The 24,675-nt window shown below is 44.8% G+C and overlaps 1 protein-coding gene across 4 annotated transcripts in view; it reads left to right on the top strand.

The window, feature by feature from the left end:
• Positions 1-24,675, top strand: part of srgap2 (SLIT-ROBO Rho GTPase activating protein 2) — a 60,511-nt gene that overhangs the window by 8,010 nt on the left and 27,826 nt on the right. For 3 of the 4 annotated variants that reach the window (XM_084349671.1, XM_084349670.1, XM_084349673.1), the window contains exon 2: positions 24,365-24,557. In XM_084349671.1, the coding sequence (XP_084205797.1) occupies positions 24,365-24,557 (193 nt within the window). Of the gene's footprint in view, positions 1-23,402; positions 23,491-24,364; positions 24,558-24,675 lie in introns of those variants that run through there. The other variant, XM_084349672.1, reaches the window with a different exon arrangement.

Genomic DNA, 24,675 nt, shown 5'->3' with positions numbered 1-24,675 from the left:
ACCTTAACGTTGCTAGCGCTAACTAGCAAACATTGACGGATTATTTGACAATGAAAATAATAGTTGGTTGCACGCCTAGATATGGTGGTTACAAATTTAGATCACCTTACATTATATTAGGGTTGCGACTTGTGTTTATTTTCATTTTTTAGTATTTTGCTGATTATTTGTGTGATTAATTAATCCCAGAACTCAAGTCGACACAGTCAAAATTGGAACTTATCAATGTTCTAATGGGGTTAGTTATTGTGTGTGTGTGTGTGTGTGTGTGTGTGTGTGTGCGTGCGCGCGCGTGTGTGTGTGTGTGACCTGACCATAGTTGATATAAAGGCCTTGACCCCTGTTAGGGTGCCTCATTCATTCAAATTTCACTCTCTTTATCTGACTAACACACACACACGGCAACAGCAGAGCAACCGGTGAGAGTGTGTAAAAATGTAAAAAGCAGAGTCGTGGTCTGGCCTTCCCCCTCACTCACTCACATACACACTCTCTGTCTGTCAATCCCACACTCCCTCTCCCTCTTTTTCAACCTTTTTCTTTCTGTCAGCCTACATCCAAAGAACAATCGAACCATTGTGAAAAGAACTGCTGGTCTTCAACTCAAACTCTCTGTTTTTCTCACTCTTTTTCTCTCCCTTTCCTCTCTCTCATGATGTTTGACAGTTGTGATGAAATGCGACACACACACATATCCGACCCGCCTCCTATGGCAGCTTGAACCAATAATCACTACTTTATGATTTCAGCATATGTGACACACACATTGTGCTCGCATGCGGGAGCCTCTGCACCGGACACTGACTCACAACCAGCTGAGAGAGAGAGGATGTTTGTGTGTGTGTGTGTGTGTTGGTGAGAACATCTTTAAGAGGGATCTATATAAAGCCGAGCAGGGCAGAGACAAAGCCCACTCATATCCTCTGTAAAACAATCGATGGGCGAACAGACATCCAGCTGTAAATAAATAGGAGGGAGGCAGAAAGAGGGGAAGGAGAGAAAACACAACAGTAGAAAGGTTGGATAATGCTCCCTGGGGGGACGCCAGAGGAAACAGGTTGTGTTTGAACAGCCCTCATACGTGGCCAGAGAGCAGGACAGGGGAAAAAAACCAAGGAGGGAGAAGAAAGAGGAGGAGGAGGGATCAGGAAATGTGCAAGCGGTGGCCTGAAAAGAAGAGAATTTTTGAGCGGTATAAAGGAGGGAATAAACCCCACTTCTACTCGATCCATCTGCTCGGTTCAAGAGTACACTATGCACTTGTATTAGCCTTTCCACTCCCCATCTCTCTCTCTCTCTCTCTCTCTCTCTCTCCCTCTCTCTCTCCTCTTCCTCTCTCCTTCCCCCTCCATCAGCAGCTCCTCTCTGCACGTAGGCAGAGTTGGTTGCTAGGGTTACTGAATTGCCCCCATTTTTCTGGGTTTGTGAGGAGCAGAGGGAAAAATGAGAAAGAATAATGTAGATTTGTCTCCCCTGTAGGGTCTGGCTAATCAGGTTACCACTACACATACACACACAGGCTTCGGTTCCATTTTGAACCTTCAGACCTCGCTCTTTTCAGGTTTTTCTTCCCTTTTTTTGCTTTCTTGCTTTGCATTCCTTATTTGCTCTCCTTTATTCCCTCTTTTCATCGCTTTCTTTTTCCGTGGTGTCACTGCTGTTTCCTCACCTCCCGCAGGCTGTGGGGTGGTATGCTCCGACATGAAGGGGGGTTGATTAAAGGAAATTCTGAATTGTCGGTGTCGTTTCCTGAAAATCATTTGGCTTGTCATGGATGTTTTTTAAGCGGGATATTTATGAAAGCCCGAGGTCGCGTTTTAAACTTGCATCAGCATCAAACACTGTAAATGAATGGGTGGGTGGGTTGCACTGCTATCAAAGAGAGAATTTCAGTATTGGGACAAGTTTGTGTGTGTGTGTCGGTGCCGGGCAATCAGTGCACGCTGGCACTCACCAGTCGGGTTCACACCTCTGCTAATGCCGATTTAATGAAGCCATTCATCACCTCGTCTCTGCTGAATCTGCATGAGCCTCTCTCTCTATCCTCTTTTCTTCTGTACGAATGTGTGTGAGGACACGGTGTTCTTCCCCCTGGTTGCTGTGTGTGGATGCACCATTTCTATTTTGGTTGTTCCCAGCATGAAAGCTGCTCTGGTGGAGATTTCTCCCATTTTCTCAAAGGGTTTGTTGCCGCATATGCGCAGGCTTAGAGAGGCTTGTTTTAAAGTGCTGAGCCCTAGTTTTACTTTAAACTGACTTTGAATGTGGGAATACTTTAGTTTTCTTTCCCACAGTCATCTCTCACACACACACACACAGTCCTTTTTTTTTTTGTACATGATGATAAAAACTACACACATTCTTGCATGGGTAGCTGAATAGGAGCATCCTTTCCTCTCTGATCCTGATAATAGGGAGAGTCAGCCGTTCTCTCCCTGCTTCAGGCCCCTTACTTCACACTCAAACCAGATGCACCACCTCTACACGCAACCACACACATTGCTTAACAGCTCATCGACCGTGTGTGGATGCTGTTTGGGTGTGTGTGTACTGCTAACATGTCGACCATAGCCAGAGGTTACCTCCAGGTCACTGTAAGCCAGCAGGAAGTAGATGTGGAGATCAGATTTCCTGCAAACGTCTTCCTTTTCACTCGTCCACGCAGGACAACTCGTGATAGGCGGCACCCGCTGTGTACAAACAAGGAAACACGGCCGCATGTGTGCAGAGTTGCACAAGTTCAAAAGCAAGAAAGGCTAAACGTCACACATGCTAGCTGACACAGTGACATGAGGCAAACCTGTTTCGGTGGTTGGCCTTAGCAGGTTTTAGACGATCTCTCATAACCATCAGTCTCGATGCATGCGGACGAGTCAGTAATTGGGAGTTTAAAATCCAGTTCTCGACATTTTAATCGCCTACAACAATATGCAGTATTGTATTGCCCAATTCCCCAAAAAGTTGGGACGCTGTGTAAAATGTAAATAAAAATACACTTTAATCATTAACAAACGAACAATGGTTTAACTAAGTGTTCCCGAGCCCATGTACCAATATCCTTTATACATTCATGTATTTCACAAAGTGGCGAACCTCGCTCAATCCTTACTTGTGAACCACTGAGCCTTTTCGAGAATGCCCCCATCATACCCAAACATGATACCATCACCTGTTACCAATAAACCTGTTTACCTGTGGAATGTTCCAAACAGGTGTTTTTGAAGCATTTCCACATCTTTCCCAGTCTTTTGTTGCCCCTGTCCCAACGTGTTTGAAACAATTTTGCTGGTATCAAATTCACAATAAGAATATTGCTGCAAAAAACAATGAAATTGATGAAGTAAATTGTAAAAAATTAAATATATTGTCTTTGTTTTCACTTGAGAATATGTCAAAAAAGTAGCAAGTAGTAGTCACAGTGAGAAAAAAGTACAGAGAAGAGGACAGAGAAGCAGACTGTGCAGGGGTTTGTGGAGAAAACTGAGTAACTTTACTTGGTAATTTAAATGTATGTACTAAGTGATGTCTAAGGTTCTACATTTGCGGACATTTTAAGAACAAGAAGTCAACTAGTGACAGCAGTTGTCTCATTTAAGTCCATGTTGAAGGGTGTGGTTGTATGAGCTGATTGCATACCTTCCTGAATGCACTTATGTGGTTGTGTTTGTGTTGGACTGACATGTCAGTGCTGCAGTTGTTCTTGATGTTGATGAACCCACCCTGAAAACGTTATATACCTGCAGGAGACACTGTGCTCGAGCTGCACATACCAGAGGACTGATATTTATCTCACTGGTTTGCAGGCGCCTGTTAGCAGCAGACTCTTTCTCTTGTTCTGCCTCGCGCTGAGCGTGGCCAGGGGGCAACGGTGTGTGTGAAGAACATGCTGATATGTGCTCTTCACTCATGCATGTTTAAGCGTGTCCTGAGGCTGTGGAATATGTACTGTAGAAGTTTCTGAACCTGTCATGCACAAACAAAACAGATAGAGATTGTTTGGATCCAATGTGGTGCTGCAGCATAATGCATTTACCCACCCATCTATCCATTGAGCTCGGGTGGTAACATCTCCCTGTTAATGCATTGACTCAGTAGAGTTGAAGTTGTCTATATATATTGTCTCTGCACTCTTATTGGGAAGATTTGTCATTTGAAGGAAAGGTTAAGTTGATGCAGTGCTGCTTTTTTCTGGTGGTGGTTGATACACGTTGGTTTTAACTAGAACCAGAAATACTTTATTGATCCCTGGAGGAACATTGGTTTAGGGTTTGGGTTTGGAGGAGCTCAGTGTCACAGAACATATTGAGACCCAATCACAGATAATGAGCCCTGTGCAGTCAGCACATCTGCAGACTGCAGTGTTTCAAATTCAGGTACGCTTAGCATCTTACAAATTATTGCAGATGTGAGCAGCTACCAGAGTCAGGTGGGGCTTGCAAGAATCCTGCAATACTGGATACGGATAGATGTTTTGTGGTGTGGGCTTGCAGGATGAAGCTGAGTGCCAAAATAGTCAAAGTATTTTAATTAAGTCAGACGGCATAGATGAAAGAGCACTTAATGAATCCAGCGGTGGTAATTATTTCTGACAACAAGTTGCACTGATGTGTGCTGAAACATATCTTGAATAATTGATAAATAGCTGGACTTTATACTAGAGTTGCAACAATTAGTCGATTAAAAGCAGGGCTCCAGGGTGCCATTATTTTGGTCTTCCATGCACCCAAAAGTGCAGCTTATCATTGTAATTGGTGGTGCTGGTGCGCCTGAAATTTAGAAGTTCTTTTTTTTTAACTATAGAGATTATCACATTTTCTTGTTGTGTCTGGTTGCATGTGATTTAAATGTGTTAATGAAAAATGAAAAAGCTAGGTGCATCAGTGCAACCAGTGTGAAAAATTAGTCTGGAGCCCTGAATAGATTAGTTGCCCAACAGAAAAATTAATTGCCAACACTGTTATGATAATCATTTAATCACTTTTCAAGAAAAAATGTCAAATACTTCCTGGTTCCAGCTTGTTAAATGTAAGTAATTTTAGACATTTCATAGACTAAATAGTTAATCAATAAGGTTAGTGCCAGTATTTTCAGATATGCTGCAACTTATGGAGTTGAGTTTGTCTTAGGGTTAGGAGAATGTGGTATGTACTGTATGAACTTGGTTAGAGTGCAAACTACATCATAAGGGCTGCATGTAATAACTGCAATTAGACATTCAGTATTTTCTTCAGTAGCTGAAGAGTTAAAGACGCTGTCGTACGTTGTTATTGTCGTAAAAGTCAGTATCTACATTGTGATAGGGGCGAGGCCTACCAGACACTGTAGTATCGCTCTATTGATTGAAAGGTAACTCTTTCTGTCTGTGTGTCTCTCCCTGGGCGCTCAGCCCACAGTAGAGCGTATAGACCATGTGCTGGTCTGCGCTGTGGGATACCCCTCTCAGATTACCGCCCTCGCCTCTCTCCCCTCACCCTCCCCTCCCTCTGCTGCCCTCCCATCCTCCCCCCTCACATTCCGACTCAGTCCATGTGCTTCAAACAGAGTGGAAATGGGAACATCCCTCTCCTTATACATGCACTCACACATACTCATTCCTGTTGTGCAGTGGCCCATACAGGACAGGGGTTCGGTGTGTATCTGATGGGTGCTTTCCCTATAGATTTTACAGTGTGCTGCACTGTGTCTAGTCACTTTGTATATTTTTGTAAGTAGACCTCTGCCTAGACCTGAGCTGAGCTGAAAGTTGAGTAAGTGTTTTTTCTTGGACATGAAGAGAGCCTGGAGAATTGGGGTGATGGAGGAAGAAAGGGTAAAAAAGGGGGGTGCCCTTTAGCACAAAGAACCTTCCCATCAATCACTTCATCACATTCGTAGCATAGCCGCTTGACACAAGCATGTTCTGGTGCCCCCCATCACTCTTTTTGTCTTCTTCTTTTTCCTTCTCCCACTCTCTTTCTCTCTGTGATGTCTTTCTGTCTGAGGGCAGCATGGCGTGTTAAAGGTTGCTGTCCATGACACATATGCACGTACACACAGGCATTCCCTGTGTGTGAAGGCTGCAGTGGGAGGCAGCAGGCTAAGTGGCCGAGTGTGAGTGGGGCTCTTGTCATGTGCTCATGGTATTCCCTCTGAGGAATGTGGAGGAGAGAGTTTCCCAGTCTGGAGTGGTGGATTCCCACCGCTGGATCCGAGCGTGAACATAAGCTTTCAGAAGACACAGTGGTCCCATTAGTTTTGTACATCCTTTGTATCATCAGCTGTGTACAAGTTGTGAAGAAAAGCTGTACACACATGTCAAACTGAAACCGTGATGAGTTTTCACAACGCAGTGGCTACCAAGTGGAGATGTCATGGTGAGGAGGAGAAACGCAGTTTGCGGCAGTAACCATGGAAACTACTTAAAATTACAGAGTGCTATCACATTGAGTATATTTCAAATTCAAGCCATAACTGACATTAAAAGATAAGTTAACCCAGACATGAAATTCAGTCATTAGCTTCTCACCCTCATGCAGACAGAAAGTCAGGTGAAGTTTCGTAGTCCACAAAACATTTCTGGAACTTAACAGCGTTGCAGGACTCTGCTAAACAGTTGCAGTAGATGGGAACTTGTTGTAAAACATAAAAAAAGAACAGAAAATAATAATAAAAAGGCTCCAGATAGCTTGTCCAGGGTAATCCAAGTCTCAAGATGCCCTGAGATCCCAAATGGATTCAAAAAAACATTATTTACACTCTTTTAAAGCTGAAATCTTAACTTTAGCTGCTAAGCTAAAAGCGTTAGCGCACCTTTCTGAAGTGGGTCCATGAGCTCGCCCGTAACTTTCAAGGGTGGAAAAAAATGGACTATGAGACTTCCCCTGACTATCCACCGGCATGGGGGTGGGAAGATCATGGCTGAATTTTAATTTTTGGGTGAAGTTATCCTTTAAAATGGCACTTTAAAGGAATTTGCACGTTAATGCAAGAAAAGACCAGATGAATCCTTTAAAGCAGAATCTATGTTTGAGTTGGAGACTCCAACAACACGGCAATGCTTTGTGCACATTGAAAGACTGTTGAAAGTAATGTTAACGCAAATTCTTCTTAACTGGCAGAGACGTGCAAAAATCACACTGAATTCCAGTAAAACAAACAAAAAAAACCAACATGCAGCCATGTTTTGGCATAACCGCCCTGTATTAAAGCAGCTATTGTATCTCTGCACAACACGTTGACACTCACTGCCCATTGTTTTCAGTGTCTTTGTCACAGATAATGGCCAGGAAGGCTTACAGTATGTGTGAGTCAGGTCCCTGGCTGTATCCCTCTCCATTGTGTCCCGCTCGCACTGGGGATGACAATGACGGCCACTGTCCTCCGAGTGAAATACATCGCTGTCATAGCTTACATTCTACATGCTCCATATGCACACAACACAGCTGGCCTCACAGCACAGAGGCCATTTTGAATTCATGAATTATTTTGTTGTCTTTGGTACAACAGGGAGAATGGGTCTAATTTCGAGCGTGGAGGGGAGGGTGTGATTCCTTTTTTTTTTTTTTTTCCTTTTTTCTGAAGGAGAGAAAAAGGAGTGAGAGAGGAGTGTATGCCTGATGTCTGGGAGCTGAAGAGTAGGAACAGCAGGACTCCGCTAGATCAAACAGGCTTCCTCTGCGGATAAGAAAGCGAGCCAGCCAGGGAGAGGGAAAACACGGGTAGGGAAGGGATACAGGGAAGCACGAGGAAAGCTCTTTGTAGTCTTTAAAACTAGAGAGAATTATTAAACAATAAATGGCGCTAATGATTCTCTCACTCTACCTTGACTCTTGACGATCTGTCTGCGTGAGTCTACCGCGTCTAGTTTTGAACAGGTGTGAGCCACATGTCTCCCTCTGGTTTGCGCCGACCTTTGACCTCTCCTCTTCCCTGGCAGCCACAGTCACTCTCAGGGGGGCCTCCCTATCGTCGTATTTGCCACAGCTCTGTGTGTGTGTGTGCATCTTTCTGATGCAGAGATTACACTGTGTGTGAAAGTGCTCCCTCTTCGCGCCCTTCAACACAGAGGTAGCATCAATAATTCAGCAACACATTGCAGAACACAATGCTACACACTGCACAGTGCTCTCTCCCTCAAGATTCCCCAGTATTTATCTGCCTCCTGCTTGACTGTTTTTATGCCCCCATTATGTTTCCCTCACCCCCTCCCCCAGTCCTCCCAGCTCTGCCCACTTTATCTGTCTCTGCACTCTTGTCATGTTTCCACAACTAGAGCTGAAAATCTGTCAAACCTCTCACTTTTTCTTGCATTCATTAGTGTCTATTTTTACTTTTCCCTCCTCTCTTACTCCTGATTTTCTTTCATATACTGTATACATTAGGGATTTCATTCCTGGTGTGCCTGGTGTGTCCACTCCCTCCCTCCTCCTCCCTCTTTCCTCGTCTGTCCCTTTCTTTTAAAATCTTGTCAAGGCAGTTTTGAGGGGCCTGAGAGGAGGCCGTGGAGGGGAGCTGGGAGGAAAGGGTGTGGCCGCCCACACTGCAGCACTCCATTGTGTTGAACTGATTTCTCTCTCTGACACACACATCACAAAATAGGACACACACGCTGTGCAGAGTCACTGACCCCGTGTTCGCTCTCTTCTCGTCGGCAAGGCGTATTCTCTTGGTATCAGGGCCGTCCATTCCTTAGTACAGATAGCTTTGTTTTCTGTCATGTGTCCGAGGCTCACTAGACGCCAGGCTCCCATGGTGTCAAAGGGCAGGAAGACTGCTAGAGAGAGACTTGAACAGTAGGATATGACCATCAGGATGTCATAGGGAGATGCTAGACTTTTAGTCTAATAGCCTGATACTTCAAGAAGTCGGTCTCGTCATTGACCCTCCTCCTCAGGGAGGTCAAAGCTCCAGGTCAGCTCTCTCTAAAGCGACATGCACATTCCAGTGGGCACTTGCTCGCTGTCAATGAGGAGTGAAGACAGGCTATTTGAGTTAAGAACATTTACTTTATCATTTAGACTGTTCAAACTGACAGCGCTGCGTCAATTAAATGCAAACGGCTGCGTGGGCGTAAGCGTGTTGTTGCAGGTAGCAGTGAGAAGATTAAAAATGCACCAGGAAGTCCAGTTTGAATAATACAGCTATGAGTTTTAGAGCTTATCAGATGCCAAAAAACACTGCTCAGCAGGTTGGGCTCCCTTTTGAAACATAGTTTTACGACTAGAAATCAATCACGGCAGCAATTTTCTTCTGTCTATGCGTAGGAGGTAAATGGCAGAGCTGGCACCAAACAGCAAGGTGTTATGATTGGATTGCAGTTTGGGTTGCTAGGGTTAGCGTTAGAGAGCCTAAAGAGCTTGAGCCCAAAATGACGTCTTCAGATTGCTTCTTTGTCCAACACAACAGTCCATAACCCAAAGACTCTTCATTTACTATCATAAATGACAAAGGATAGCAGCAAATCCTTAACTCTAATCCCTAACCCTACCCTGACCCATCCCTCACCCTGACCTTACCCTACTCCTAAGCCCGACCCTACCCTGACACTACCCTGCACTACACTAACCCCATCCCAAACCCTGTCCTGCCCTACCCTGACCCTATCCTAGTCCTAAGCCCGACCCTACTCTAGCTCAACCCTAACCCTACCCTACACTAACCCTAACGAGATCTTGACCAGTTCTTAGACTATCTAGTGGCGTATTGGTAGAATCTGTCTTTGTGTGAGTCAGGAGCATTACTGCCAGTCCGTCCTCAGCTCCTTAGCTATCCTTGTCATCAGACTGAGGAGACGCTTGTTACGACCCATGACATGCTGATATTTGAGCCGTGGGGACAATCATGTGGCTGAGTAGGCAGTTATGTGTGAGAAAGCAAAACAATAGCGTGTATGTGTGTTTGTGTTGTTTGAGCAGTACAGAGGCTGTGTTCATTGTATCGGGGCCTCCTCAGGCTGACCTCAGGTGAGATTTCCTCACTCTGCAGTGGTTTGTGAACACATCCTCTAAGTGTCCTCTCAGTCAGACTTTACCTGTGAGAATTCTGGGAGGAGATGCTTTTGATTAATTCTTCTGTCTGACTTGTGTGCTGCTGTTCTAGTTTTACTTTCAAAGTACTTGGAAGATGTCCATAAGGCTCTCATGAGTGTTCTGCACTGCGTAATCATGCAGCCTTTGACACGAAGCTATACAAAGACACAGAGTTTTATTTGGGCAGTGAGCGAGAATTGACCCCGATTTGTCCTGCTGCACTAAAATTCACTCAGTCTGATATATCCCAAACACTAAATGAGTTCACACCAATCATCTGCGTCAGTTGCATGCATATAAATCTATACATTTGTGCATTAAAAGATAATGTTAAAACAGCTCTAACTCAAAAAACTCTTGTCTGGTTTTTACTTTTTAATAACATTTTACTGGCTCCAGGCTCTTTCTGAATACCAAGCTTTAAAGAAGTGCGACAAGTATTAAAGACCCCTGTGTTTCAGCACTGCTGGTGAGGCCTTGAGCTTTGTTTTTTGAATGATTTCAGGCTACTCAGTAAAAAGGAATAAAGTCTGATACAATCTAGTGAGGTTTAATAGAGTGTCTTTATGCTGCAGCTCATCCTGTTAGAGGAAGAAACCCTCAGCCAACTGCTGGGAACAAAGTCAATTGTTTTTTGGTCGAATTATTAACTACGCTCTCCATTTTATGCAGGAATGTATCATTTAATTTCCGAAGACGATATTCAGTTTAATAATGAGTATGCAAAGTTGCTGAAGTAGCATGCAGACACTGATTAGTGTAATCTGTTTCACTCTCATATTAAGCCTGCTGAAATGAAAGACCTGTCTTATGTATATTCTATAAGCTCATTTTTCTACTTTGTCTAGAGGCCCAAAATATTCATTAAATGGCCAATCTCTAATAAAGCATTCTGAATAGAAAGTGGGCTTTAACCTAGTAGTGCAGTGAACTGAACAGTGACCTGAGTCCTCATTCAAACCTTCATATCCTCACCCTTCATATCCTTCACATCCCTGTAGCATGTGGATCAGTTCGTTACATTAGTGACTGTTATATACAGCTGCACCTACAGCCTCCGACACTTCCTCGAGTAATTAATTCTGTCTGAGGATTACTGCGATCTCATTCTGAGTGGATAAATGTGATCTTCACAGCTTAAGACCCCTCACGCTATTAAGATAAAAGACCCAGTCTTGGTATTTCGAAAATGAAAGGGAGGCTGGAATAGTAGCCTACGGTGTTGAATTACTCACAAACCAAACCAGAATAACAAGTGTATTTATTTACTGCATGTAAAACGTCTCCTTTGTTAGACTTCATTGGTGATTAGGTAATGCAGCCTATGTGGTGCTGCATGCATCTCATCATACCCTCACTAAATTCAATAAAAAGGCAAACTTGGTACTGTTTTTGACCAGTCTTTATCAGCCAGTTGTGCACTTTCCTGAGTGCTGATTTATTTGATATCATGAATGACAAAGAAAAGCAGCGAAACATTACATTTAAGTTGGAACCAGCAAAAGTTTTTTTTTCTTGAAAATTGACTGAATAGAAGAATTCATTATCAAAGTACTAATCGATTAAGCTAAGGGACAACCCTTTTACTCGGTGCCTGGTTTTTTTTCAACAGATGAAAGAAATGAGCGATAGCAAGAAAAAACTGTTCATCTTAACTTCTTACTCTTGTTAGTCTACCTCAAGAGAACGGAGTTGTTTTGTTATATGAAAGGAACTTTGTGTAAAACAGCTAAAGACGAAATGATCCTGCAGAGAAACAGAACGAGAGGAGGGAAGAGTGTTTTTCTCAGCCGAGTCCCCTGTGCTGCTCAACAAAATTCTGTTGCAGAGGTTTGTTGTGCTGAGGTGTTGAGTTGTCGTCCTCCCTGGGAGCCTCTTCATGCAGCTTGGCCCACTTTCTCTATCCGTCTCCCTCATGTCTCTGCAGCACTTAGACAAATGCCAAATGGGTACGTATGTGAGCGAGTGGGGAAGAATTTTACTAGCTGGCTGAATATGATCTTCAAATAAGTCAGTGAGTAAAGTGAAGTCGTCCTCACGGCTCTATAAGCTCCTGAGTGATAGCTTATACCGCAATGCTACATTCTCCATAGGGCGAGGGGCAGGTAGGGCGTGGCTCCGGTCTTCTCACATGCACACCGTCGCTGTTCCTCACGTAGCCAAGCTTGCTATCTGCAGGAGTTGTTGTGACAGTCTGCCGCCTGGTTGAAATGGTGGCCATATTTCATCGGCCAGCCTGTCACCGCTGGCAGCCCCCTACTCTCTGAGCTGTGCCTCTGCAGGAGTCATTACACAGGGAGGCCACTTCGCCATAGCGTGCAAACACACATGTACATGCACACATGCACACATTAGCAAGCAGGCGTGAGAATGAGTTATACCTCAGGAGCAGCGGGTTGGAGAGACGGGTGAAATGGATGCAGAAGAGGGGAATAAGGGGAGGGGAAGGGGGGATCTTGTGATTGCAGTTGCTGCATAGGCTGATCCTGATTCAGCTTTTTCTGCCTTCAGTGATTAAGGGATGAGAGCCAAAGACTGTACCTTTCTGATTCACACGCTGTTCTCTGATTATGAACTACAGCTTTTACCTCCAATAACCTTTCACAGCTTTATTGTACAGCTGATCTGTTAAAATCTGGCATCTTTTTACAGATCAACATTTGTGTTCTGTAAGTGCTTTTAGTGATGCAGTGTAGGACTTTTGTTAGTTAATCAATTGATTGATAAGTATTAAATATTAGGTGATGGTAAGAAATGTCATCACATTGTACTAGAGCTGCCGTTGAGGAATATTAAAATGATAGGTGTAGAAACTCACTATTTCCAATAATCTGAAATTGAGAAAGAAGCAAATCCTCACATTTTAGAAGCTGGAACCACCGCTGGACATGATTGCCCCCTGGTGCCCCCATGTTCGAAAAAATGCAGCATAAATGCCCTCTAGGGTGCCCCTCCAGTTGACAAAATGTGGTGCAGTGCCCTCTCTCTGCTGTAAATATGCCCCCAGGATATATGTGGTGCTCCTTTGACTTTTTTTGCCCCTGCCCCTTGAACACCGTGAGTCTGCAACTGGCTGGAATCAATAAAAGTTTCTTTTTATCTGTATAAATGACCCAAGCAAATAAGCACTCGTCAAAATGGTTATTATTTGTTCTCAATTATTCATCTAATCGTTTTGCCAGTGACGCGATCATGACAAGCCCAGGTTTGCAACTGAAGTTGATAAATGAGAAATTAGGCCATTCCCAAATGCGTCAGCTGCACCCAAAAAGAGGCAAAGGGCTAAAGAAGAGCGGCAAATGATGGAGCCCCTATATAGTGTTTAATTGGTCTCTAACTAGCAAACCAGGCACAATCATATGAGTGCAAAGAACAGTCCTGGCGAGGGACCATTTCTTCTCCGCCTACACAAATGCAGCCCCACAATCACGAGCCCATGACGAGCCAGAGATCAACACTCCCTACGCATTTGCAACTGCTTAACAGTGGCTGGTGTGTCCCCTCCTGTCTTTGTCTCCAATTAAACTCATCGCAAATTATTTAAGTAAATAATATCTGCAACCTTGATATTCAAGGTTCTTCTCACTGAAGCTTCGTGACAGCCCTATGAGAAATACAAAGTTGTGAGAAGATGGAACAGAATTCATCAGGATCTAAAACAGACTGTATAGTGAGCTTCGTGTACCTCATATTCCTTCCCCTGCATCACCATATCTTGTGCGTCAGCCCCATAAACTCTCCCCCAGCCCTTCCCTCCTCCTCTGTCTGGTAGGAAGGTTGTGGCTGTAGCTGGAGATGGCGACAGTGTGACCTCAAGGTGGATGCAGCGATAGCATCTCGTGTTATCGACTGCTGTTCTTGATCTCATCCTTTGTCTGATGGAACATATCCCCCCTGCTCTTTCCTCCCTTCAGCCTCGCTGCTCTTCCACTGGTGCTCAGATAAGGATCGGCAGCCATCAGCAGATACGGCCTTTAACTGGCGGTGCCGCTGCCCCCCCTCCCCCCCCCCCCCCACCTCCTCCATACTCTCACTATTTCCTCACTATCTCCATCGCTGCCATCTTTTCATTCGCCCATTTTCGCCGTCTCTTGGAATGCAGCGATAAGAGTTTGCTGTGTAAGGGAATACATACCAGTCACGTACACATGTTTAGTATCATGCATCTTTTTCCCACTGGGGTTTGTGTGTGTGTGTGTAGTTTGCTGTGTGAGAAGCTGTCATGCACAACTATTAAATGACAGAGTGTAGGCTATTACACACTGTGTTAGGCTTGAAAGCGCTGATGCTTCCCTCGAGGGAGGGACTTGAAATGCATGCGCACATGCATGCAACGCCGTGAAGGTCCCTGTGAATCATTGGTGCTGACCAGACTAATTCTGACAGAGAAGTGAAAGAAAGATTAAGAAGGGATGACTGAACCATTCATGACCGTTTTAATCTAGAAAAAGGGAGTGATCACACACTGTCACTCATTCACTGGAATTATGACGAGTGTTAACCTGCTAATAGAGGTGGGAATGAACCTTTTACCCGACGATGTGTCTGCACATGAAGCAAGTCCACGCCCATCCCTCGCTGTTTGAAAGCCGTCCCATGTCTCGAATGATTCTGGTAATGCTCGACGCTTAGAGAGAACGCTGTCCAAGATCGTCGAGGTTGATTTAACTTACTACACACACACGCTGTCAGACAGACCGCTGGCACAGACAGACAGACAGACAGACAGACAGACAGACAGACAGACACACACACACTCGGCGGGCTCCTTCCCATGCTTGTGTTGTGGATTAGTCAAATCCCCTGACTGGCTGCTAAGCTGATTACGGGGGGTGTTATGCACTGGTCATTTGGAAACACTGGAAAGAGTGTACCCCACACACACGCACACACCTAAAAACGCAATGGGACAACTGAGCTTATTATTGTCTCTCCTGCTGGCGCTGGATGGTATAATATGTGTGTGCGGTTTTGTCTGATACCTATCCATACCTCGTCAGACAGATGGTGTAGATCACTATACTGTCATGGTTTGCATCCCTGCGGTGAAGCGTGTGTGTGCGTGTGTGCATGCGTGTGCGCGCTTGTGTGTGTCTGTGAGTGAGATGGGGAGAGAGAGGGGGAGAGAGAGAGAGACAGAGATGAAGGCTGTTGGAACAGACTGAGGCCCAGATGGTCGTGTCCGGCAGAGACAGGAAATAGAGGTGACACCAGGTGGAAAGTACCCTTGAGGGTGAACTACACACATACACACATGCACAAATTAGCCGAGATGCCTGTCTCAAATCATGGGAATTGACGAGTTGTAAGATGGCATATGACCTAATTTGAAGCTACAGCAATAACACGATTAATTGATCTGTAGGAATGTAATCGGCAACAATTTTGGTAATCGATTGAATGTTAATTGATGAGTAATTTACAAACATCAACATGTTCGGACCTCTCATCTGCTGCTTTGGTCTGTTATATCATTGCAAATTCACTAAATGTTTTCAAAGAAAAGAAGAAAAAGGAAATCTAGCGTTCGATTAACTTGCCAGTTACTATCTTGATAAATCGGTAAATCATTTTGCCTGTAAAATGCAGGAAATTTGTGACAGTGCCCATTACAATTTCTTATTGCCAAACGTGTGTCTTGTTCTGTCCAACCAATGGGTCAAAACCCAAAGATTTTAAAGGACACATATCGCAGAACATATCATCGTGTCATTTTCAGGTTCATTTTCAGTTTTATTTTGCGTTACTACTAGAATAGGTTTACATGCTTTAATGCTCAAAAGGAGAGAGGAGCTTCTGTTGGTGCAGACTTTGGCATCTTTAACTTTCAAGACCCTCACATGCACAAGGACCTATATAAAACACAGGAAAAAACGAAGTTAGGAGCTGAAAATAGGGAATGTTTGCCTGAAAAAAGACCAACCGATTATCAGAAAAGCTGCTAGTTATTCAACTAATCACTTCAGCTCTAGGCTTCACAATGAAGCGACTAATCAGAAAAAAATGGACAGGTTCATGTATTTTAACATAATCACTGGTTGCAGCTTTAATCTCATTTGAAGTCCCTTCATCTGTGCTTGATGTACCCCCTCCCCCAACACACACCCCACTTAGTGTGTCTCAGCGTCTTTTCCAGACTGGGTTAGTAGAGCAGGCAGGGCCTGTAAATGGGTGAAGAGCTAGTTAACTTTTGATAAGCAGCCTTTTTCATTATGCATAGAGACCCAAGCCCCCTGATCTCCAACTGTGCAACCCCTTTGCCACCACGGGAGAGGAATCGGAGCATGTGATGGCTAGAAAAGGCTGCTGGTGTTACAGTATAATAGAGACATAGAAAGATTGATCATATTTATGTTAAAGAAGATGACTGTTTGGTAGAAAAGTAGATTCAGGCTTCAGGATTAGTTAAAAACCACTTTACCCAGAGCTGAAATTGATAGTTCTATTGTTGTAGGTGTTTGGTTGACGTGGGAGACTGACCCCCTCTTGGTAGCTTTGCGACCCCTGACCCCTGACCTGTGCTCCCAGCTCACGGAGTGCAAGGACCCCTGACGAGAGCCCACATGGCTCAGACACACACACCTCTCATCTTCCATCAGAGTCCTCTCTCCTTCCTGTCGCTGCAGATAAAGCATCTCACAAGCTAGTAAAGGGTTAATGACTTCCTGATCTGAGTAGTAGTGCAGAGGAATTTACCCCCACTGAGTACTGCCCCTCTCCCTCTCTCTCTCTGTCACCTCCATTTGCCTCCTCCTCGTGCTACTCCCACCATGAAGGGTGCAACATGGACAAATAATGGTTTATTCACGCACAGGCCAGACTTTAGGGGGCAGGCGAGGTAAATCAGCAAGACTGTGCTGTTATTTACCAGAGGGAGAAAACATTGCAATAATAATCTAACATAACAATGGATGTAATAGTTAGGTCTAGAATGCCTTAGAAATTATGTTATGGTCATGTCATATGGCATGCAAGTAATCATTTTACATTTTGATGATAGTTTATAGCATCCGGTCAGTGTAATAGTGTCTACAGTATTCATTGTTGATTTATCCTATTGATTATTGTCTTGATTAATCAACTAGTTGTTTGGTCTATAAAATGTTTCGTCAGATGTACTTATTGATCAGTTGTGACAAAGAAACAAACGTAATGGAGGCAGGATATTTTACAGCTTAAGATGTCAGTCAGGCTCTAAAAGACATGCTCCTGCACATTATTGCTGTTTTTAACCCTTGTTTATTATATTGGTTAAACAAAAGAGATATAATGTTTTAATCCGGGGTCTTTAGAAATCCTCGTTAACTTATTTTATAACCCAGTTCAGACATACCCAGGCAAGCTGTTTCCTGGTTTCCACTCTAATAATCGGGGGATGACCATGCCAAGTATCCAACTGTTCCTTTGAGGAGGCCTGCTACTTCTTCTTCAAACTTTTCTCATTCATTGTTAATGAGATGTTTACAAATGATGTTGGGAAATCTTTCCCCAGAAGCTCATATTGTGGCCTTTTGTGTCCGCGAGTCCTACTTTCATAATCCATTTCTGTATTTCCTGGGTCATCAGTGGTTTAATTGGTGCACGCATAGTGTTTGTTTTGACGTGTGTGTGTGTGTGTGTGCATGAAGACTAAAAGCTGAGAGGCTTGCTTCCTTGTTTGGCTGAAAGCATCCTTCAGTGCTTGGTTCTCCATTATAAAGTTGGGCCAGATAAAGTGAAATGACAAACGGACACGGATAACTTTTACCCTCTGAAATCTCCTGTTCTTTACTTATTCATGCTCAAGCACATCACAGAGGAGCTTTTATTTCTCCCATATCCTCTGCTCTCTGCCTTCCTCTCCTGCACACAGAGCAGGTCTGCAGCGGTTTGGCTTCAGCAGGGTTTTCCATGTCTAAAAGTCACTAAGCTCGTTAACTGGCCTCCTTAAGACGACACTGCTTTTCCTAAAGGTTTCAAGCTCTGGGTGAGAGAGGAAATGCCTATATAAGTTTTAGTGTGTGTGTGTGTCCGTGTGTGTTTGTTTTCAGAGGAAAGTCCAGACCCAAGGAAAAGACATTGGCTGGGATCTTTCCATTCCTGCAATAGTTTTCCCTCCAACACTTACTGTACTGTAATTCTATCTTTTCCTCTGCTCCCCGCCTCACTCGCTCGTGCATGTTTGTGCGTGCGTGTGTGCGTACAGTGAAGCAGTATTAAGCAGGCATGTCTGGAACTAATAGATTCCACCCTGCTCAAGAATCTTATTAGAAATTACTACCTGCAACCTGAGGCTTCAGACTACCGACTCAATCAACTTCCTAAAAATCACGTCCCGTAGTCCCACCGTCAAGTCACACACTTACACACATGCACACACACACACACACACACACACTCACTGCCCCCCCTTCAACCTACAAACCCCTGGCCCAGTTTCTCGCCGTCAGTCTCTCTCTTCCCTCTTTTCCTGCCTGGTTTCAGGTTCGGAGGGTTATATTGGTGAACTCCGCAGCTGCCTGTTTTTCTTCAGGCCCTTTCATTTGAAGAAACACACACACACACACACACACACACACACACACACAGTCACACACACCTCAGTCCAACCCCCCATCCTGCTGCACCTCGTCTTTACACACACACACACACACACACACACATATGCTTCCTGTGGTTGTTTTAGTATGACCCTCCCCTCCCGTGTGCTCCCTACTGGCAATGAACCGGTCCGACTGACTTCCTGTCTCTCTGTCCTCTCTTCCTGTGTGTACCGGGATGAATGGACATATTATTCACAGTGACGCAGTGCCCCCCCCCCCACTCCCACCCTCCCTTACTCACCCTTTTACACTGCTTTCTGTTCTTTCTCCTTTTCTTTCTGCTTCTTTCATTCTTCTGAGGACAATAGTATGAGCTCACAGTGGTACAACTCAAAACCATTACCACCGCCCCCTTTCTGCTCCCCCTCCTCTTCTCCACCACTCTGTACTGCAGTATCAGCCCCTGGGGCAACAAAGACCAGGCCTTACTGCATAAACACGGTGTGCACGCGTGCTCACATGCACACAAACACAAACAGAGAGGGTAATAGTCTACCTCGCCAGTAGCTAGATCTCCTGGTCGGATGTCTTGTAGAACCAGTTAACTATGGATTGTGGCCTTGTGTGTGTGTGTGTTCTTGTGTTCCCGCAGTGTTCACTGATTACCTGGCACAGGTTGAAGGCACCCCAATGCTGGCAGAGAGGCTTGTGTTTAAAGGATTATGCTGGATTATAAAGCTAGAGTCCCTGTTTTGGACCTTCGTTTCTATCGATTTTGATAACATTACATATTTTATAACACTGGATGCTCTAAAAGCAAATGCCGATATAAGAGAAAATGGCAACATCACTACAGCAAAGTGTGCATCCGACACTCAGACAGGTTGTAAATGCCCCTAAAGTTAAGAAAGATTGTCCAAACCACATTATTTGGAAGTAAAACTGAAAGTGAGAGCACCAGACATTTCACTATTATTCTGTTCATGAAGAGAAAAAACTGTGTAGACACTACCAAGGAGGGTTAAAGGTAGATGATGAACTACGACATTGTTCTTTGGACTGTGGTGTATGTTTACAACAGAACATTTGGGTAATGATTTTTACATGTTTCCGTAGTTTTGTCTCACAAAGATGATCGCTAATCCGTGGTTTGTACAACCTCTTTGACCCCATTGAACTTTTAGAGATGTTGCCACTTTCCCAGAATAGAGCTACAACGATCAGTTGATTAAGTGATTAGTTGATCAAAAGAAAATAAACTGCCAGTCAACTGCCAATTTGCTGGTTCCAGGTTTTTAAATTGAAGGATTTGCTGCTTTTTGGTATTGATGACAGTATATGAAGAGAAATGAATGAAAATGGAATTAGATCTTGAAAAGGCAAATTGTGATGAGCATTTTCACAATTTTTTGACATTTTATTGACAAAATGATTAATCAATTATATAATCGGAAGATGCAGCCCATCCACCTTCACAATGGTGTATCGGACATGGCGTGACTCATCCGCATTAAGTGGTTTCTCCATCAAGGTCATCAAAAATGTAATGTTTTTGCCCTCAGTTAACATGAATTCAGTCACAGAAATCCCTGACCTCATGTTCCCTGACTTAGAAATGAATCCAATGAGTGCGATGCAGTGAAGTATACAGAATTACATTTTCGGGAAAAAGCAAGCACTTATGTCGCCTTTATTGCTCAGTATCAGGAGAGAAAACTTGGTGACAGTGCATCCTTAATCCCTGCAGTTACCTTGGTGAGAATAGTGTTATATTAAGTACCATGTATCATGGTCAAAAAATGTGAAAATGAGACTCGGGTGGTAACAAAATATAATTATAAACCAGAGGAACAGACCCGTCATTTCTGTCGTTTTCTGTTCCTCTGGTTTTTGTACCCTTGCTCTAACTCTCCAGCCAGTTCAAGCCTTGTCTCGAACACTCATCACATCTACTTGTAAACAGTTCTCGTGTGTGTGTGTAAGTGTCTGCCTGAGTGCATGTGTGTGTATGTGTGTGTGTCTGCAAACCAGTCCAGTAATAGAGGAGGACAGATCTGGGGTGGAGCTTTCAAGAGCGTGGCTGGATAGCTGCCGTCAAAACGGCTCAGAGTGACAGCTTGGACTCGCAGTGTCACATCGCTGTCAGTGTGTGTGTGTTGTGCCCATAGCCCAGGGTGTTTTCAGGTATAATGAGTGCCCACAGCAGTGTGTGTTGCTCCTGTATCTAGGCCAGCTCAGAACAGCATCCAGGGCAGCCATCACTTCTGTCAGCTTGCAGCTAAACAGACTAAAGCTGGTGGCATTTTCGCTGCAAAAACTTGAGCTGCAAAAAGTAATGCTGCGGGAGAAACATGACTTTTTCTTTTTGGGTTGCCTTTTGGCAGCATCTTTATTCAACTTTCTCGTTTTATTGCCTCCTGAGAATTCAGCCACACATTTGTATGCGGCAGCATGTCTGCCTTCAGCCTCAGCCCACTGCAAAATTAACAGCCGGTATTGACCGTGGTGGTAATGTCATTGTTGTGTGTTTGCGCTGCTTCCATCCATCATCTCTCTCTATTTTTGTCTTCCTCTTTCTGGGTCAGGATAAATAACCTGATCAATAATGGATGGTAAGGAGGGGCAGGTTTGGGTGAAATGGTTTGAAGGCGAGAAAGACACCGGTCTCCTTAGATTTCTGCCATTTCATGCTCACTGTGTAGAAAGCCAGACATGTGGCGGGTGTGCATTCACACACGCATTCACACAATACCACCCCCCTCACCTACACTGGGAATGCAAAACAAACCAACAGGTGGCTACTATGACTGGGTAGAGATGGGATAATAGGGGGAAAACAAATCTCTAGAAAGATGAGGACATCCGAATCAAAACTAATCGGTACAACAAAGACTGTCAGCTGTCTGTGCATGCTACTTACGTCCAGAAATAGACTTTCAGGACAAAGACGCCAATCAGCCGCAACGTTTAAAGGACTAACAGGTGAACTGAATAACACCGATCAAGTTGTTACAATGCAATGCAACAAAGTGTGTTTTCCACTTGACATGCACCACCCACCCTAATGGAAATGGCACTTTCTGATTGGCAGTGGTCCCGCAGCGGGGCAATGTGTCCTTCCAGACCACAGAAACTTGGCATGGCCTCTAAATTCCCCATTTCCCAATTCAAATCAAGCATCTATGGGACATATTATAACAAGTCTGATCAGTTGAGGCCCCACCTCGCAACCCACAGGACTCAAAGGATCTGCTGCCAACGCCCTGGTGCAAAACACCCCCAGAGGACCTGTGCCCAAGCCTTGTAAGCCTCAACAAATCTGAGTCTTTTTAATTTTGTGGCAGATCGGTATATGTGTAAATGTACACAGCTGTACACGTAGCTCCACACCAGGGAAGTAATGCTACACTAAACGAATAGATAAACAAATACTGAAGGGGCTTTGGTGAAGCTTCTGTAGACAGAAGTACAGAATGTAGATAGGTTGTTATACAGGAAAATGAAAATCTTGCTGAGAATAAGAGCTGTTTCAAAGCTCTTCCTTTTGCTGAGTTATTTTATGTTTGGTTGTTCTGTGTTGGTGCGACTGATGAACAAAGTCCTGTAGACAGAGCCAGACAGCCCTCAGCACTACAGACAGAGGAGGAGGAGGAGGAGGAGGAGGAGGAAGGGAAAAAAGAGAAAGGAGAGCATCAGTAAAGTAGAATCCCAGAGCCGATTACAAGACCTGCTCTCATCTGCCTGGAAAATGTGACTTGGGCTGTCTGGAGGGGGGTGGAGGCGTCACATTCCAGTTCACATCCCACTTCTTACTGGCTCAACGGGATGATGACCCTTGCAGAGGGCTTAGATGTAGAGGAGGACCCGCATCGATCTTTTCTGACGGCATCTCTCCTTTCAGCTAACACTCCTCTCCTGCACCAGTGTCTAGATGGATAAAGACATTTTTTCATAAAGACAGTCCCTCTGGGACTAAGCAGCCAGTATCAACAAGGTATAGCGTGGTCAGGTGGTGAGGGTTAGCTTAGGTTGAGTCACACAGCCAGCCGTATATTTTGTAAATGGAGCGTGCTGTCAGAATCGCTCTTCATCCTAATGTGACTGTTAGGGGCCCGAGAGGGGTTTCAGGGCATGGGGCATGGCCTCCCTATTAAATTAATTTGAGCTCCATTAGACCTGCTTTCTAAACATTGGCGTCTCATGGGACTGATGTCGCTACATGTCCCCCACCCCTCAGGCTGCCTCCCTGCGGATCACCTTATGCTTTATTTCACCTTCTTATGGATGGGCGCACTTGTTTTCAGTCGAGGTGTTGTGCATATGGTGTGTGTTTCTGTGTGCGGCTAATTACAAGGCCACCGTCTCGAGGTTTTGTGTCGCAGCCTTGAGAGGCGGGACACTGACTCACTCCCCACCATTGACAGAAATGAGCAATGAGGAAATTGCACACATACACAGACCACGAGTCAGTAACACATGTTGTCAAAGCAAACGTTCACACCAGGTCATTAGCGCAGACACAAGCTGTGTGTATGCATTTATTTGTTACGTACGTGAGTCATAACGACACAAAACTCCTCCGTTCTGGCCTTTTAATCAGTAAAGAATGGCTGTGAGTGGCCGCTGGCTAGTGGCACAATGTTTAGGTCTGTGTTTATGAGAGAGAAGTGGGAGGCGGGGGGAGGAGGGGGGTGGTCACAGACACATTTAGATATCCCACTTCTCTTTGTGGTAATGAGAAACTGCACTCTCAGCTGTTAAGCACAAAGGCAGCATCAACAGTCACTGTCGGCCCGACGGACGGCTGACTCTGCCTGCCTGCCTGCCTGCCTGGGAGTGTGTGTGTTTGATTCAGTGTGTGTGTGTGTGTGTGTGTGTGGGGAGTCTATAATGCAGTCACTGCACTGAAGCCGGGATGGAGGCCAAAACCGTCCGCTTTCTCTACAGCCAGCGCTGTAAAGGTAGGACGGTCGACAGACGAGCCATGATGCAGCTGCACCAGCTGGCAATTGGAGAAGTTTGTGTGTTTGTGTTTGTGTATGTGTGTGTGTGTGTGTGTGTGTGTGTGTGTGTGTGTGTGTTGATTCTTAACTCTTTCAAAAGGATGCATGTGCAGCCCGCTCAGCATTGGCAGGCAGCTATGAGAGCATAGCATTAATCTGTCAGCTGTCAGCACTGATCCAGCTTATCATCATCATGTCCTTGGGTGTGTAGACGTGTGCACGTGTTGCTGCGGACGCTGTGTGCGTCCCAGTCTGTAGCTGCAGCGGGCAGGACCTCTCCAGAGGACTTTTCTGTAGCCGGTGATTGAATATGGTTACTGAGTGTGTCTGCACTGAGTGCACTCTATTAATTTGAGGCCAGACTGGAGAGCAGCATGGAGGAGGGAGAGGAAGAAGGAGGCAGGAGGAAAATGAAAAGTGATAAGCTGGGATAAATGACTGCCTCTGGAGATCTCTCTGTGTATGGAAGAGGATAGCTGATCACACACATGCAAAGCGGTCTATGCTTTACGGACGGGCGGGAGGGTTGGGGAGGGGGGTTTCAGTCGAGACTCCTGGCTGATGTGTCACAGCTCTGCCAGGTGTTTTGCTCCGTCCCCATCAACTGTAAAGAGGAAACCATTTTAGACTTTAATATCTTGCACATTGTTGTGGCACGCATCTTAATGACAGTGCAACGCTGCCAACTGTAATGTTTGCTGCTTGTATGGATAATTGCATGTTTTTCAGAGAAGAGAGGCCTTTGATTCAAACATTCTGATGTGATTGTGGTTAGCATAATAAAGTCAAACTCATCTCTGTCTCTCTACCTCTTCCTCTTCACCCCTGGCAGAGATCCGTGCCCAGCTGGTGGAGCAGCTCAAGTGTCTGGACCAGCAGTGCGAGCTGAGGGTGCAGCTGCTGCAGGACCTGCAGGACTTCTTCAGGAAGAAGGCAGAGATCGAGGTGGACTACAGCCGCAACCTGGAGAAGCTGGCCGAGAGGTTCCTCACCAAGACGCGCAGTACCAAGGACCATCTACTCAAGTATGGAAACAACACAAAACACTACCACACAGGGCAGCGGGTTGTTGTGATGTTTCATGTGGTGTTATTGGAGGCAGATCAGGATCCTTAGACGGCTAATATTCTTCTCTTTTGAAAA

This window comes from Pagrus pagrus (assembly GCF_965226575.1).
Source record: "Pagrus pagrus genome assembly, chromosome: 3".
In the NCBI taxonomy this organism is placed as follows: Eukaryota; Metazoa; Chordata; class Actinopteri; order Spariformes; family Sparidae; genus Pagrus; species Pagrus pagrus.
The sequence above is the reverse complement of the archived record's forward strand: the minus strand, read 5'-3'. Positions and strand labels throughout refer to the sequence as shown.